Source organism: Coenobita brevimanus, chromosome 92 (assembly GCF_032717465.1).
Source record: "Coenobita brevimanus isolate Jiangsu-jjx chromosome 92, ASM3271746v2, whole genome shotgun sequence".
NCBI classification, from domain to species: Eukaryota; Metazoa; Arthropoda; class Malacostraca; order Decapoda; family Coenobitidae; genus Coenobita; species Coenobita brevimanus.
The window spans coordinates 8,787,057-8,805,585 of record NC_137045.1 but is presented as its reverse complement, the minus strand read 5'-3'; the positions used below and the strand labels follow the sequence as shown (position 1 = coordinate 8,805,585).

Below are 18,529 nucleotides of genomic sequence, written 5' to 3'. Positions count from 1 at the left end.
GGGATGGGCACATTACTGAGAAATTTGGGCGAGGCATATAGACTTAAAAGGTTAAAAAAAAAAAAAAGATAGTCAGCCAGATAGATGGCCAAGTAGTGTTAGGCGAGAAGGACTAAGCTGGCTCATTACAAGGATATCCATTTTGGTGTATTCTTGCTGCTTCCAGACGATTTTATTCAGCTTAGGAAGTACAATGACAGGGTTATTGAAAGCTATGTAAATCTCCTCCAGATCACCTTTGCTGCACCTAGACGGTTTTATTCAGCTCAGGAATATCGTGAATAAAGGAAGCAGTGAAGGCGAAATTTAACCCCTTCCATTCCAGAGTCTCCCCCAGGCTAAAAGAAATCGTCTGGAAGTAGCAATAGCAAAATGATTATGATGGAGGGATGGTGACGTCACTCAGAACCCAGGACGAGGCAGGTGACGAAAAGGCTCCAAAGATATCTGTAAATAGAGTACAAAGTTTAATGTTAGACGCTTTTGCTTCCTTACTGCCATGGCGTCTTTTTTAAAACTCCTTCACTCCGATGATGTATTATTCGTTATAGTCAGACTTAATTTTATGCGATTTTATATAGCTTAGGAGAACCATTTGAGTGGTGTAGGGGTTAATGAAAGCATGTCCAGTTCAAAAATATTCTTGCCTAAGGTGAGCCAAGTCGTCTTTTTTTCTTTTTTCTTTTTTTTTTTTTAATGCTAGGAAGAAGGAACCTAAAGCCAGGAGCCCGCAAACTGTTCCTTCAAAAAAAAAAGAGCCATATTCAAGATCCAATCATTTTCGAGATGCCTGGACACATTGCGTTTGAAAGACTGGAGATCATAGCTAGCAGGAAATACAGACAGAGGGAGACAGTTCCAGAGCTGACCTGTTGCATAACTGAAGGATTGGGAATATCGATTAACTCTTGCATTAGAGTTGGACAGAAAAGGGATGAGGGTTTGTTGCTAAACGGGTGCTACGCGCCCGTCGTAGAGGTGGAGGGATGCAAGCAGACATTTCAGATGAGCAGTGACCATTGAAGTAGCGATAGAAAAGAGATAAAGATGCAACAGTGCGGCGAAAGAGACAGAGGTTGAAGGGAGCCAGTAAGAGGAGGAGAGTTAATGAGACGAAAAGCCTCTGACACCACCCTATTGAGAAGAGCTGTATGTGGGGAGCCTCCCCACACATGACACTTGAACTCTACACAGGGGCGAATAAAACCCGTGTATAAAGTCGACAACTGTGTAGGGGTAAAAATGGAACCGAGTCGGCTTACCACACCCAATCTTTTGGAAGGAGATTTTACAAGAGATGTAATATGATCTTTCCACGATTAGTCCCGGGTGAATGAAACCCCAAGCATGTTCAACGATGATGCAGGATTAAGCTGGAGATTATTAAACATTAGTGGGTAGTCCTGTGGAAGAATTTGTCGGGTTGATAGGTGTAAGAATTGAGTCTTTGATGCATTAAAAACAACAAGCTTATTTTTACCCCAGTCAGAGATACGAGCCAAGTCAGACATTAGGTGTGCCATGGCCTCATCCCTTGTTTGTTGAAGTAACTGCTGAGATGAAGGTAGGAAAAGTAAATATGTAAATAGAGAAATAAATAAATAAATGGATACATGAATAGAAAAATAAAATAAGTTGAAAATACGTCACGGGTTTGAAGAGGTTAATTCACGAAGACAATGTCGAGAGCTTTGGGCGGCTGAGCGAGAGAGGGAGTTTTCCGTTTGTTTGTCTGTTTTTTAGTTTGTAATTTCGTCCTATACAGGTTAAAATTGTGGATCGTTTTTGACGATTGAGATGTCAGGTTGATCCTCTCAAACTGACTGTGTGCCGTCGTCTTAATGGTCAACACGGTCAGATCAGACCAAACACACTGACCAAAAAAGTGAAGGTCATAGAGCGTATAGGCATAATTTTATGTAACTGAAAAGAGCGTTCAAAATTCAATAAATAATGTCCTCACGGTTCTGATGCAACCCTCTGGATATTGACAAAACTGGAAAACACTGTATATACGCACCTGTGTCCCTCCGTCTTCGGGGGAACACGAATCTATTTTTTCTTGCTCCCTTTAAGCGGCATTTTCAGGTGAAGGAGAGATCCCTCGTGGTGTAAGGGTCAAACAAGGTTCCTGTATTATCTCCTGACCCCAGCACTGCCCCAGGATTAGGTAAGAGTTACGACACTGGGCACGATGATTAGCCCACATTAACCTGACGTAAGTACTGGTAGGAGTGTGTGTGTGCCCTGCAGTATCCATAGTAATTAACCCAAGTCCTGGGCTATATTTACTCATTTAATTGGCTGCATCACACACCTGGCCGCCTTATGATTCATGAGGGTATGGTGGTGAGGCTGGAAAGGGTTGTAAGATATCAGATTCTCTCTCTCTCTCTCTCTCTCTCTCTGCGTGCTTTTGTGTGTGTGTGTGTGTGTGTGTGTGTGTGTGTGTGTGTGTGTGTACGCTCCATCTGCTGATCAACAAGTGTGTGGTGAGGGATACATTGGACTGACGCATAGATATATTGCACAGTTGCGGACATGAATATCGATCTACCTCACTGTAAAAGAAAAATAGAATAACGAGCCAACGAGCAATAATCTTCTAACCCACGAGTGATGCAATCTTATGAGTCCAACACATTTTTTTAGAGAATCTTATTCGACAAAAAAATATATTCCATTTTTTCTAGTTTATTTTTGCCTTTTCCACATTATTTCATTCAACTTACAAGGGAGATTTTTCGAACGGGAGAGGGTATACATAGCCTTATTAAACCACATCACGTCCACAGATCATCTTTTAGTTCTATCAGATTGTATTGTAGCAGAGTACGTCGCTGGATGCAGATTTCGTCTCTGTTAAACATTTTTTTCCCCACTACGTGGTACGTTAGACTTTCGCAGGAAGATCACCTTTCCACTTTTTTTTCCTTTTACTCTAACCTAGCTTAAGCTAAACCAACCTGACAGATTAACCTCACTGACTAACAGACAAACCTATGCTAATAATAAGGAAACAATTCTAACCTAATCTAAACTTTCCTGGATTAAAACACAAAAAAGTGCAAAAATAGTACACGATGAAAATCAGCCGCCTGGACTAAAGATGTTAATATATACTGTCCATATGCTTGTGATGGGTGTGAGGAAGAGAAGCTACAAAGCTGAAGGAAAAAAGTGACAATAAGGACGTTAGAGGAGCAGTGGATGCGAATGTGATTCCTTACCAGAAGCAGAAGTGAAGAGGGAGAACGGCTGAAGATGTTATAGTGTGTGTGTGTGTGTGTGTGAGAGAGAGAGAGAGAGAGAGAGAGAGAGGGAGAGTTTGGGAAGTTATCAATGGAAGGACGAAGAGGAAGTTGTTCAAGAAGGAGGTGAAGACGGTCGGAGATGGAAATGAGAAAAACAGTAGAGGAGAAAAAGGATCAAGTGAAGAAGTCTAAGAAATAGTTGCTCCAAAAAATATCATCTTTTCTTCATTACACTTTACCTGACCTTTTGTAGCTAACTGTACTGAGGAGATGAAGAAAGCATTTGAACTAGGTAGTAAATGTATTGAGAGAGAGAGAGGGGGGGGGATGGGGGGGATATCAGATTTGGATGTAGCTTCATGAAGAGGAAGGAGGAAGAAATCGGTGGAATGGAAATATTCAAGGAAGTAAAGACGCCCGCCAGAAGAAATATTTGTGAGGGTGTTTTGTGCGTGCGTGTGTGTGTGTGCGTGTGTGTGTGTGTGTGTGTGTGTGTGTGTGTGTGTGTGTGTGTGTGTGTGTGTGTGTGTGTGTGTGTTTTCTGGCATAGTTGGTTAGTTTTCACCTAACAGAAACCCGTAACCAACTTTGTTGTTGGCTAGGTGTTGTCAGATCGGAGGGTAAATTTGACTTGTAAATAAGGAGACTAATTCGTACCTCATAACTAAGGCTCGTGGAATGTCGCGCAACCACGACATAATAATCAAGTACTGAGAGTCGCCCAGTTCCGGCAGATGAAAAAAAAAATCGACTTTAGTGAAGGTCTGTGGCAAAGTGACGACTGTGAAATGAAAGGCAGGTACTTAGGAACTATATGTGAGGATCGAGGTGGCTTAAGGAATGACAAGGGATGTGTGGATCAAATATTTGCACCACAAGTGTTTGACATAGAAGCTTTCAGGAGTGGATAGGAGACTGTTTATGCTGTTTACGGATCTGGAGGAGACGGGTGAGAGTGGATCTGCAAGTGTTGAGGAGGGTCTGGATATAAATGGGTGGCCCGTAGATTGGGCTTTCCTTTCTTGTGTGTTGCTTGGACGGCTCAGTCTGCTGTTGTTGAAGATCGCTGACATTTTAGGCGTTTCGTGCGATTACTAATCAGCCATGCAATTAATGGATGTAAGAAGCACATACTGTAAGAGATGAAAAGGGTTACTGGAGATGAACAATGACGCAGAGTAGACACTGAAACTGCTGACTTTGCCGTCCTCGCAACACAGGAGAACTGAGATGCGCAATATATTAATCATCCACGTGTACAGAGTAAATTGCTGTATTATTAAAACTGAGGGAGCGAAGGTGTGTGTGTGTGTGTGTGTGTGTGTGTGTGTGTGTGTGTGTGTGTGTGTGTGTGTGTGTGTGTGTGAATCATTTTTGGAAGAGTTATGAACATTTACTGTAGTTTAGTCATGTGGTATTTTACAAAGCGTATTCTGCAGCGAGGTAGTAGTTGTTGTAGCCCCAAATTCAACTAAAACGTAAACCCTGTGGACTGCAGGCTCAATCTGTCCATCTCCGGTTGTGAACCACCCTCCTTTCGGGGGTCGAGAAGGAGCTGAGAGACTTTTGTATAACCAGGCAGCTCAAACACCAAGTTATGTTATGCCACCAAATGAAGGCGTCTTTCTCTATCATTCAGCAGCCAGGTAAAGATACCAGTCGCGCTTCACTCTCATCATGGGTTTCACGGATTATGAGATAGACTTACATATATCTTGGCCCTTAGTGTTTCAGTAATTTAACCCTTAAGCATGTACAGTATAAGAAAAAAATGGCATTGTAAAGGTGTGTAGATGTCCACAGTTTTTGAAGACAATTTCTGAAGTACAAGACGAGGATAGGACGTGCCTGGTCTCTTTACGCCATTACTAACCGCACCTTGTGATATGGGATGCAGGCTAATCTTGTCCAATAACCACAGTGATCCGCAAATGTTCTTCAGAAATTAGGTGGGATACGAAGTTATTTACAGTCGATCCCCGGTCGTAACTTAGCATAACTACCCGTTTTACTCTAATTTGGCTTAAAATAACCATCTCCGTCTTGAATGGTGAGTTTTAACGGGAGATTAACACTATAATGCGTGCCAGTCACGAAGAAGTGCTATATAAAGAATGCAGAGACGTTGCATTTTCTTTTTCTCCCGCTGAGTTACGTGAAAAAGCAGCAGAAGGACGAGAAGCTGGGCCAAGTTACAGATTGAGAGAGAGAGAGAGAGAGAGAGAGAGAGAGAGAGAATCACACTATCTTCGTTCTTCCTGTAAATATAACCTACGATCATTTTCCTCTCGTAAGTGAAATATTCTTTCCTGGTTGTTTTCTTGAGCTGTATCCTTCCTTTTAGAGTTACATGTTTATGAATACTGGCGTTACGTGTTCATGAATACTGGCGTTAGGTGTTTCTGTATACTCGCGTTACGTGTTTATGAATTCTCGCGTTACGTGTTATGTATACTCGTGTTACCTGTTTATGTATACTCTCTGTTTTACGTCCCTTAGCTCAGTTCTTAGGGAGTGTAATGAAGGGTTTGTTGCCACTTTAATGAGAAATGTTTCGTAAAGCGGATTGCTTGTGTTTTCTTGGCTGATTGCTGGTGTTTTTTCTTGGCTGATTGCTGGTGTTTTTCTCGGTTGATTGCTGGTGTCTCTTGATTGATTGCTGGTGTTTTTCTTGGCCGATTGCTGGTGTTTTTTCTTGGTTCATTGCTGGTGTTTTTTCTTGGTTGATTGCTGGTGTTTTTTCTTGGTTGATTGCTGGTGTTTTTCTTGGTCGATTGCAGGTGTCTCTTGACTGATTTGCTGGTGTTTTTTCTTGGTTGATTGCTGGTGTTCTTTTTTATTAATTTTTTTGTGTTTTGATAAGGAATACATAAATAACAATAAATGTTCTGTAAGCCTCGTTGCTAATATTTCCCAGAGTAACTGTTGATGTTGCTGATCCTCTTTAAAGACGAACAAACATGAAACTCTTACATATTATCCTGAAAAATATGCTAAGTTTCGAAGTGCACATCATTAGGTTTCAAAAATTATAGTTCACTCCCACACTATTAATCTTAATGAAGTGAAAGTCAAGACGAAAGAAGTGGAAAATCCGATGAAAAGTGACGACGGTTAATGAGAAATGAACGCAATGAAATGCGAAGCAATTATTATTCCTCTTGTGCATGGTCACTCCGAGGATATTTTCATTTTTCGTTTTTTTTTTTTCGTTCTTTTGCTTTTTCTTCCATTGTTTCCATGCGATGTCTTAAAGCTTTTTTTTTTTTTTTTTTTTTCCCGAGCTGGAGGAGTAGATATAGCTTTCATTAACCTCATCAGTGACAAGAGTTCCTTTCTGAGTTTAATATGGTCATCTTCAGTAGGCTAATGAATGGCGTCATTGCTGTGCAGGGGTTAAGAACAGTCGTACAAATCCGGTGGAAATGAAGCCAAATTTGGTAAAGAAGATGAAAGAAAAAAAGAAAGAAAGAAAATTGTGATTGAGATGATCTGGTTCAGCCCTTTCACTGCTGTGAGTATTTTTTATTATATCTTTTTATCGTATTATTTCACTTTATTTCAATCTATTTCGTTTTATTTTAATGAGCTTACTGCATCCATACAATTACATTCAGCTTAGGGGAGAGTCCTGTAGTGAACGAATTAATGAAAACGGTATCCACACCTTCAAACTGAACTCTCCTAAACATTATAAAATCACCCGATGATATCGAAAATAAACTAAAAAGAAGATTGCGTGGTGTCAGAAAAGTTATATTGTACGTTATACATTGAAAAAATGCAGGAAAGGTTTTTTTTTTTTTTAAGATTATTTTTCGAATGGTGGTTTTATAGGAAATGTAACTGTAAATGCGGGTTTTATGGTCAGGTCGTAACTCTGCCTTGTAGTATGGCAATAGTGATGATGGTAATAATAATAATAATAATAATAATAATAATAATAATATTAATAATAATACAGCCTCATGGCTCCTCAGATGAATATGCCTTGTGGTCTTTCACTGGTAAAAAAAAAAAAAAAAAAACTGACAATAACAAAAGACAGTAGAAAAAAATAAATAGATAATATAAAAATAGAGACTTTATGTTACTAGTGCTATTTAATGGTGAAGCCTCATTACAGGACGGTGTATTTGCTTACTCCTTTTATCGAAATCAGGTAGGCTACTCTGGGGGTCGTCAATTATTTCCAGGTAAATACGATTGCATAGGGCTGCTTGGAAGTCTTGCAACTGCATTCGTCGTCACACAAATAGTACTGCGTCGTGTTTGCATGAGAGAACTTTAAATGGATGAATTATATTATGGAATTAGAAAGTATTCAGAGAGAGCATACCTCCGCCAATTCCATTGTCATTAAAAAGGATCCGGATCCGGATCCGTGGATACAATCCGGATCAGTGTTTGGCTTCGCCCCCAAGTTAAATCAATTCTTTCTTGGTCCATGGTCCACCTTTTCACAAATTTCATCAAAATTCGTTCATAACTTTTTGAGTAATCCCTGATCCGGATCCACTCCAAAATTTATTTATTTATTTATTTTTTATTTATTTATTTATTTTTTTTGTTTGTTTCCTTGGTCCATGGCCCACCTTTTCACAAAATTTCATTGAAATTCATTGAGAACTTTGGGAGATATTGTGCGGGATACTCCGGATCCGGACCAGCATCCTGCCCAAAATTATATCATTTGTTCCCTGCCCCATGGCCCACCTTTCCACAAAATTTCATCTAAATCCGTTCATTAACTTTTTGAGTAATCCTGCTAACAGACAAAGACAAACAAACAAACAAACTAACGCTGGGTAAAACATAACCTTGGTGGAAGTAAAAGGTATATGTGGAGGTATTATATTATGGAAAAATCATATGTGGGGGAATTATATTGTGGAGGAACTGTGTGGAAGAATTATATAATATGGAAGAATTATGTATTGGAGAATAACGTAAGAAAAAACATATAAAGGATGAATTATACATCGAAGAACTATAGCCTGTTATGGAAGAATTATATACGGAAGGATTATGTATGGAAGAATAATATAAACAAAAAATACAGAAGGGATGAATTATGTATGAAAGAATTATTTACGGCAGCTGTGTTTAACGGGAACACAAAACTAGTGATTGTATTGAAGTAGTTTATCAGATCGTATAATTATTGGAGAGGTCAGGATAAGAGAGATAATGAACGTAGATAAGGAAAGGTCAAGATAATAGATAATATAGATAATGGAGGGGCCAGGATAACAGAGATGATAGATATAGGAAATGGAGGGGGTCAGGATAACGAGATAATGATATAGGTTAGGATAAAGATAATGCAGTTAGAGGAAGAAACCCATCTCCTTTTTTCGTGTGAGAAATAAGATGTCTTGATAAATAATCGTATCTCATTATAATTGATGACGATATGGAAGTGGGTTGAATTGGTTGTAGGGCTGATGGAAGGGCCAGGTTGATGATGATGATGATGATGATGCATACATACAGAGGAAACAAGCCTTTCGTTTTCACCCATTTTAGAAAGTGAATTGGCATCGAAAATATTAGCATTTTATATGATATTAGGTGTGTTGTAGGGAAGAAAAGCGATCGCGAATTCGAAATTGGTGAAAATAAGTCAAGTTCTGTCTGTCTTTTACCACGATAACTTCGCAACCACTTAATATATCACCACAAAATTTTACAGGTGTGTAGTAGGGATGAAAATCTCCTACGAGTATTGTTTTCAGCTTGTGTGTGTGTGTGTGTGTGTGTGTGTGTGTGTGTGTGTGTGTGTGTGTGTGTGTGTGTGTTAGCACGATAACTTCACAGCTGCTCAAGATGTCATCACAGAATTTTACAGATGTGTAGTAGGGATGAAAATCTCCTACGAGTCCGAAATCGGTGAAAGTAGGTCAAGGTCAAGGTCATATTCCGAGCCGCGCAAGATGTGTGTCGGCACTCGGCTGGTGTGATTCCTCCCTTGGGTTGGGCCTCTAGTTTATTTCTTTATTTTGTTTTTACTGTTTTAGGTTGTGTGATAACCTATCTATTGGTAATTATATAAAGTAACAATACGTGTACGAAGTTCCTTTTGGGTTTAGGCTGTATGGTTTAACTCACAGTTATACTTTCAGATGGGATCCCAACCTGAAGATACCATGTTGGTAGGCTACATCTGCTGACATTCACGTACCGCCGCCAACCCAGGTCCTGTCGCCTCCTGCTTTTCTCTCCATGGCGTTTTAAAATGAATACTTTCTTTATTCATTTGTTTTTCCTTACTGTGTTCCGTTATTTAAAAAGAAATATCTGAAATCCAAAGCAACTGACACCTGACGACGCTGCGTTGTGGACAGACTGTCGTGGGTGTCAGTTGCTGCGGATTAGTCAGAGGGATCATTGAGAGAACCAGGAGATGCCACAGGAGTTCTGTTGCCGATAGTACCACACCAAGATCATGTTCTTGTTCGTTTAAGTTCCACCACATAACACTCTTATATAATAATTATGGCAGACGCAGTATTTGCGTATTATCTGAATAAACATTCTGCTCTTCATAAAAAATGATGAGAATCATTTAGTGCATTAGTTCATTCGAAAGGAAATGTGAATACTGTAGCGCTTGACATTTTTTGTGCATGAGGTGTGTATTAACACTGCACAACGCTTGGTGAAGATGGTGTTGAAAGGACATGGTAATAAAACAAGCAGTGAGTGTAGGCTGTGTGTGAGGCACGGACATTACAGCACCGTGGTGTAAGATGGACATGGACTTTGAAACATAAAGTGTGAGACTCACCTGAACACACTGGGAGTCTCGTCACCATCGGGCGCCGGCTCCTTGGGCGAGGTGGGGAAGCTAGTGAGGTTGTTGTTGCTGACCACATGGTTCTTGTTCTGGTGAAGGGCCAGGTTGGCGTTGGAGAGCGAGGTTGAGGTGGTGGAGGATGAGGGAGGTCCCCACCCGCCCCTGCCGCCGACATCGTCCCCCGGGGCGGACATTGGCGAAGCCACCACCGACCCGTTAAACAGTTCACCGGAGCCATCACCGTCAGGGATGATCAGCTTGGGCGGCACTACTTCGCGGGGGCTGCAGGGCACGGTAGAGGGGGCATTGACGGGGGGGCAGGAACCGCGGCGGGCCAAGCGCTCCGCGGTCGAGGTGGCAAACTGGAGGACGGGGCGGGGGTTGGGGCTGGTGGGGCTGGGGCAGGCCTCGCGGGAACTGAGCCCCTTCAGCGTCTGCCATACAGGCAGCACGGTGCCACCTGCCTCACCGCCACTCATGGTGCCGTCGTCACCACCACATCCACGCGGCCGCCCGCACGCCCTCCCCGTACACAGGCGCCCTTCACACACGGTGGTGGGTGGCGGCGCCGGCTGCGGTACGGTCAGCAGCGGCAACGAAGGCGGTGGGGTCCTCCTTCGCACTCCCGGCGACGGCAGCCTGGCCGGCCCCGCCCCCTGACACTCGCCCCCGGGAAGGTCCCCCGTGCTGGCGCCCCGGGGACCCGCACCGCCACACTGCCCACACGCGGTGGGGCCTGCACGCCACCACTACCACCACACTCAACCACCTTCACCACGTTATCACTCAGCCACTTGAGTCAATTTACCTGAAGCACATCAGCAGCAGCACGATCTGCAGCACTTGGATGTTGATCTGACCAACGTTTTGGTTCCAGTCACTGATTTGTGTAGCACTCGATCTGATCCAAAAGAAGTAACTTAGCTATTAATGCAGTGACCAGCGATTTACTAATAACTCAACATGTGACACACAAAAGACTTGAGAGCACTAAGAGTAGAGTGACTGACTACTGCACTGGTGACTACAATCAGGTCATAGCAAGAATACTTTATGTGTAATGAGTCACTATTCTCAGCACATGTCATTGAAGCCTGTTAGTCACTGATGCCGCGAAAAACAATCAGTGGCTAACTCAAAAGCTACTGAACAGTATATAGCACACGTCTTGCAGTAATTACCAGTCCTAACAACCGAACCATAGACGGGTCACAAGAATTACTGACAGCCCAAGTTGCCACGGAACCAACGTAACATGAAGTACAGGTCAGTGCGGCATAAGTTACTGAAGCACGACTGATTGAAGAGCACGTGGGAGCTGTAGGTACCTCGTTGGTGCGGTTAGGGCGTGTGGAGTGAAGCACGGGGTGCTGAGCGGAGTGACGCCACGCACCAAGCGTCGCAAGCCAAACTGAGGCGGGAGTTAGGTTAGGCAGCACGTGCGTGGCTCAGGTGGTGTGCCCCGCCCCGCCCCGCTCCATTGCTGCCCCGCCCCGCCCCATTAAGGTGCTGCCCCGCCCTGTTAATGTGCTGCCCCGCTCCGCCCCGTTAATGTGCTGCTCCGCTGCGCCCCGTTAATGTGCAGCCCCGCCCAACGTTATTAAGGTGTCACCTCCCTCCACCACGCTAAATCGCTGCCTTTCCCCGCCTCGTTAAGATGTGTCCTCGTCCCTCCCTGTTAAGGTGCTGCCTCGCTCCACTCCGTTAAGGGGGTGGTCCACCCCTCCCTGCCCCATTAAGACACTCTCCCGCCCCACGCCGTTAAGGTGCTACTCCTTGTCACTACCGCGACCCACCAAGATAATACCATGTCCAGTGCTGCACGTACTCCCCGGTTTTTCTTTTTCCTGTTGCAGCTTATTATACATCAGGTCGTTTTACAATGCATATTAGATATTCAGTTCGGAAAGTACTGTTTCCTGTCTGCAGGGGTCAGTCTAGTTCACTCGTTGTTTCCTAACCCTGATTTCCTGTCTCTTTTCCTCACACCATGTCGTCCTCCTGCCACTGGATCATTCCCTTCCGTGTTCGTTCCGTGCACCGCTTCACTCAGTTACTCTCACACATTCTCTCCAAAGGTCCAAACCAACTCAGCCTAACCGCAAGAATCACCTCATTGACATTCAGTATCCAAACATTCTCTTAGATCTGCATACTTTGTTTTGTATTTTAGTGTTGACCTACCATTACACATCCATCTTAACCATTTTCATTTAAGGACGTTTAAATCTGAAGACATTTTCATCCTTCACAGCTCACATTTTATTATCATAGAACACTGACAGTTCTCGTACACGACACACAGTTTTCCTCTCATACAGAGCGAGGATTCTTTCACTGTTAGCAGGAACAACAGTTCTCTAAAAATTTTGCCTCACACTTCTGACTCGCAGCTGGGCTAGCTAGCCCTACTGATTGTACAGTACCCCCAGCCTCCGTCATTCAAGTAGCAAAACTCGTTGACATTCATTCACAGCTATATACAGTACATTCCTTATGATAGTCTCCTCCAGCCGCGATGTCACACCACCATCTCTCTTACACATGGCTCACTCATACATGGTTCTACTTTGCAATATGCCCTCTTGAGTACACTCCTTAGCCTATTTCTTGCACAGCCACCCTGATAAAGTCACTGTGGGCCCATGTCTTTGCAATGGCACCCAGTTTCTCACCTTGCTTTACTTGGTCCTTTGTTCCTTATTCTTTTTTGCTGTAGTTGCTGTCTCTTTTTTCCGTATATTTAAAAGTATGTCTTTCTCCTTTTTGCCACTTTTGTGTTATAACTTTATTAAAAGTATGCCTGCTGATTTTTCGTCCTTTATTCATGTGTTCAATTTTTTTTTTCCATTCAAATGTTCACGCTTTCCCCCCACTCGTTTCTCTCGTAGCCTTCCCATTCCATGCCAACACTCCGTACCGCCCGCCTTCTTTACCTCGCCTGTTTCTTTCACCCTTCACCTTTTTTTTTTTTTTTTTTTTTTGCCTATTCAGTTTTATATTCCCCTCCGTCCCACTTATTTCCTCCGTGTCCCACCTGTTTCTCACACCCACCAACACCACCCCGCCCCGCTCCACCTCCTCTCGCCCCACCTCTCCTCCCACCCCACTTAGCCCCATCCTGCCTCGCTCCACTCCCCACTTTGCTTCTTCCCCTCCAGCTCCACTACTCCCCTTTCCCCCAGCCCCTCCGTGGTGTGTAGTGGTAGCCTAGGAAGAAGGTCATGGATTTAATAGTCTCGGTAATGACCCGCAGCCCCTAACTCACTGCCCTGCTGGCCCTCTCATGTCACCCTCACCCCTTACGCCTCTCCCCTCACACCTCACACCGCACGCCGTATGTGTCATGTATCCCCACACATCATTCCTCACTTCACATATCACTCCCTGTATTTCATTGCTCACCATACCTCACATTTCACACCTCACACCCCACGTTCTACACTTCACATCTCACGCCGAGCACCTCACACTGCACTCCCAAGACCTATCTTTTTCTTTACACCTCGTACTTCACATCTGACACCTCACACCGCACTCCTGCACCCCGCAGCCCACAATACCTTGTACCTTACATCTTGCACATTACTCATGCTCTACAGCTGTTTCTCACATCTCACACATACAGCTGTTTCTTACACCTCACACTTCACTCTTTACTCATTATACCTCATATATCACACCCTACTCCTACACCATATCACACTACTTTAACATATCATACACCTTAAGCCATACCATTACACCAGGCGCTTTGCACAAAGCACAGCATCTTAATCCCATCACAGCGGCTTACACCTCACTTGTCACACCCTACACCTTATAGCGAATCACTACACCACAGAACAGCTCCCTACACCTCAGATATAACACCTTACACCTCATCTTTCATACACTGCACCTCACGCCATATTACACCCTAGACCTCACATATCACACCCTGCACCTTATAACACCACCTTATACCTTACACCTCACACCATGCCCTATATTACCGCAGCTCACATCAGCCCTGCACACCCCACACCAACAGTCTCCAGCATGGTGGACCGTAGAACCGTCCCCTAGTGCGTGTTCTTAAAACTGGGGAGCGTAGTGTTGTGGGGCGGGGGATGTCAGCACTAAGTGGACGACGGCAGGGGGACAGAGAGCATTTAGTGGGCGGCAAGGAACTACTCATGATGTTTTAGTGGAATTAGTTTCATCATCATCATGATCATCATCATCGTCGTCGTCGTCGTCGTCGTCATCGTCATTCTATTTTATTAGAACCAAGCTTGATTTTGAGCCTATCTCGACTTCGAGTCTGTCACGATGTAACAGCCAAGTTGTATTTCTGTTATTCAGAATATACCTGCATCAGTTTGCGATGTATGGACAAGACTGTTAACTCAGTGACCATACTGTACGTATGTGGTTATGCTGTCTAGTTCTTTTTTTTTTGTTCTGTTATAATAAGACCCCATTTATACAATTTTCATGGTTCTTGTAAAAATATTGGTGATGAACAGCTATTTACCATATACTCGTACACACACACACACACACACACACACACACATATATATATATATATATATATATATATATATATATATATATATATATATATATATATTTTGCCAGACGCCTCAATCCTGTATGGGGTGGCCACAAACAAATCGCCTCCACGTCACCGTCCCCCGCCTTTTCACTGCCCTGCTCCCAACTCACACCCCTTTCCCTCATATACCTCTCCACTCCATCTCTCCATCTCATCCTCGGCCTCCCCCTCCCTCTCCCCCCCTCCACCTCACTCACATACACTCTCCTCGTCAGTCTCTCACCCTCCATCCTCTCCACGTGGCCAAACCACCTCAGTGTGTTCCTCCTAAGGCTTCCTGTCACATCCACATCCACTCGACAACGCTTCTTTATATCCTCATTTGTCAACCTCTCTCCATGTGACTCCACAGGCTCCTCTTAAATAACTCATTTCCAAAGTTATATATATATATATATATATATATATATATATATATATATATATATATATATATATATATATATATATATATATCAAAGTTTTACTAACTGTTCTGATGCACATTCGATTTTATTAAAACAATTTTTTTTCTGGATCATGAAATTGTAGCAATTGAACAGTCTACGTGCATTGTAGTTTAACAAGTAGGCTACAAAACTACTAGACAGATGCAAGAACACAAGGCCCTAATATGGGGCTTCGCTAAAGTCTACCAGAGTGATGAACCTTCTTTCAGAAAATCCTTAGATCATGAATTTGGCTGTCTCTTACCTTGTTTTTGTTTTTCTTGGAGGGAACAATTTACAGGCTTCTGGCCTTTGGTTCCTACTTCCCTGCGTGAAAAGAAAATTGATAGAGGGACAGCCCCCAAGATTTTTTTTTTTTTTAAAGACATAACCGTGAAAGTAAAGCAAGCGATATCGTGTTTCATTAAAATGAACTTCCTTCTATGTAATGCTGATCTACTGAAGAGCCATGTATTTGGCGTGATTACAAGAGAAAGTATAATGTAAATTGTTATTTGGTGATGAGACTCCAACGGTCATTGTGTGTGTGTGTGTGTGTGTGTGTGTGTGTGTGTGTGTGTGTGTGTGTGTGTGTGTGTGTGTGTGTGTGTGTGTCATCTGAAACGAGGTACATGGTTGAGAAGGGTGGGGGACCTCATTATTCATCATCGCACCTCTCACCCTGTATCTTGAACCTCACACCTCGTACGCTACACAACATCCCCTTCCACCTTATAACCTTACACCTTGCATCTCACACTTCATCCCCTCCCATCTCACAACCCCACACTTTGTACCTCACATCTTATCCCCTCCCATCTCAAATCTTTACATCTTTCACCCGACACCTCATCCCCTCCCATCTCAAATCTTTACATCTTGCACCCGACACCTCATCCCCTCCCACCTCATAACATTACACCTTGCACCCCACACTTCATCACTTCACACCTCATTACCTTACACCTTGTACACCACACTTCATCATCTCACACCTAGCACCCCACACCTCATCCTTCACGTCTCAGCTTCTAAATTACGTCCCCACATCTAGCGGTAGGTAGTGGCAACATTCATCCGCTCACATGATTTAGTGCTGTCTCCTTTTTCCTTCACTTTTATCATTCATAGTCTGTAACTGCCTTCCTCTTCCTATTTCACCCATCCCTCATGTCACTTTTCATTACTGTTCTTTCCACTTCAGGTGGCTCTACACTGGGTAAACGAGCTTAATGATTTTCTGTACTCCAGGTAACCATTTCCATCGCTGAGTGGTAACCATATAATCAAATGACGGGATGTTCTGGAGCCTACTATGATGTCCTTGTTAACAGGATGGAGAGACGCAAATCAACCTCCTTCCGGGATCCAAACCTTCACACTCTTCCTGTGCCTCGCTGTGGCGGGGTGCATCTGTCTACCGCAAGGGAACGGCAGTTCACTGCACGGGAGGGCCTTGTAGGGGCAGCTGCTTGCCTGCGATTGATGGATCTACTCGGACAGACAGACTGGAGTTACTGAACAGCAACAACAATAACACTTCAGATCTTTGTTTCGCAATCCCACACATCACCATGTTTGCGTAACGAGCTTATCACTCCACCGTTATACTGTACACTACAGAAAGTATTGCGCTGCTTTCATCTCACTGATATCCTTTTCTTATCACAGCTCACCACATCACAAAATCTCATCACTCTTTAACGTTTCACTATCATACCACAGCACTTCCATGTCTCGCCACTCAGATACATCACAGCACACCACACCATTACCCAGCCCCATCTTCTCACCTCACCACACTGCTACTGATCACCGTAACGCCACGATAAAGTATAATTTTGTCGTCGTGTCTTTTATTTTAGTAGAGACAGCAACGTATGAAAAATCGCTAAATTCAAGGGTTCGCAACACTAAGGCATGCAACAGGTGGAAGGCCTCTGCACTCTTCCTCTCTCTCTCTGTCTCTCTCTCTCTCTCTCTCTCTGTATATATGTGTGTGTGTGTGTGTGTGTGTGTGTGTGTGTGTGTGTGTGAGAGAGAGAGAGAGAGAGAGAGAGAGAGAGAGAGAGAGCATAACTCAAAGTTTTGATCCGGTTATTCCCAAACTTGATAGAAGTGTTGAAGGTCAACCAATAAGGAAACCTATTGTTTTTAGAACAATAAGTCAAAGGTCAGAGTCACAGGGCTAGGTTAAACGTTGACCTAGCGAAATCAAATTTATCAGTTTGTATCCAGTTTTAACCAACCTTGGGAGAAGGGTTGAGAGTAAGGCATGAATGAAGTGATGCAATTTTGGAAACGATCATGCAAAGATCAAAGTAACAGAGCAAACTCAAAGATCGACCTGTGTATGTGATTCTTAACCCTATAGTTCAGACAACTTGAGCCTTGGTTTTACCCTTGAATGTGAGACTGAATGTGGCCCACACTGATAGAACAGATGAAGGAATGTGAGTATAATGACTGGAGATAAGAGTGAGTGAAGGTGCATCGTAGTGGTGATACAGAACAGGATGAAAGAGGGAGAATTCATAACTGACCACAGATCATGACGTGTCAGCAGAAATCAAATTAAACTTAGGTTGCAGAAATCAGTCGAGATAAGAAACTTGATAATTTATAATTGGTTACAGAGCATGGAGTGTTAAAAGACGTCAGGTAAAATTCAGGACGCAGGATGCAGAAATCAGCCAAGATAAGAAGCTTAATGAATGAGTACATGTTGTGTGAACTACGCCGAGATGACAAATTGAGCAACGACAAATTGAGATAATTGGCTCCAACTGAGCTCAAAGACAGGGTATGATAAACAACATGAGTAGTCCTTTAAAACTCCACATCTTTCCACTTCTACGTTCTTCCTTCTTGCCGTGTCTCCCTTCCCCCCCTTCTTTAACCCCCCCAGTCATATGTGTCATTCCCTATTATTTCTTTCTCTTTTCCCTCCCACCTTTCTCGTACTCCTTCCCTCTTCTAACTGCTACTCTCCACCACCATCACATTTACCATTCCCTATCCCCAGCTTTGTATTTTTCTCACGTTTCTTCTCACGTCCTCTTTCCCTTCACCTCATCACATTCTTTCTCATATCCCACATCTGTCTCCTTGCTGTTACACCTCCATTTCTCTCATATCGCATGTCGTCTTTACTTTTTCTTCCCTCACCTTCTACAGTATATCTTCCTACCCCCTCATCCCTTTTCCTCCTCTACCCCATCCTTCCTCTCAGTCCCTTTCCTCATCCCTTCCCTCTTCTCTTCTCATCTAATTTCCACCCCCTAATCATTGCATCCTCTTCACCCCTTCCTTTACTTTTCCTTCCTCCTTTTCCTCCATCATCACGTTGCTATTTCCTACCGTCACTCTCTCGCTCCTCTTCTTCACCTCATTTCCTCCCTTCTCCCGGAAAATTTTACCTTCACTTTACTTCCCACTCCTCCCC

At 43.3% G+C, this 18,529-nt stretch overlaps 1 protein-coding gene across 1 annotated transcript in view; it reads right to left on the bottom strand.

Annotated features, from left to right (window-relative positions):
• Positions 1–10,691, bottom strand: part of LOC145412254 (ATP-sensitive inward rectifier potassium channel 12-like) — a 233,856-nt gene extending 223,165 nt beyond the window's left edge. The window contains exon 1 of the mRNA XM_080282203.1: positions 10,045–10,691. Coding sequence (XP_080138329.1) covers positions 10,045–10,532 — 488 coding nt within the window. The 5' untranslated portion in view covers positions 10,533–10,691. The remainder of the gene's footprint in view (positions 1–10,044) is intronic.
• Positions 10,692–18,529: the final 7,838 nt, after the last annotated feature.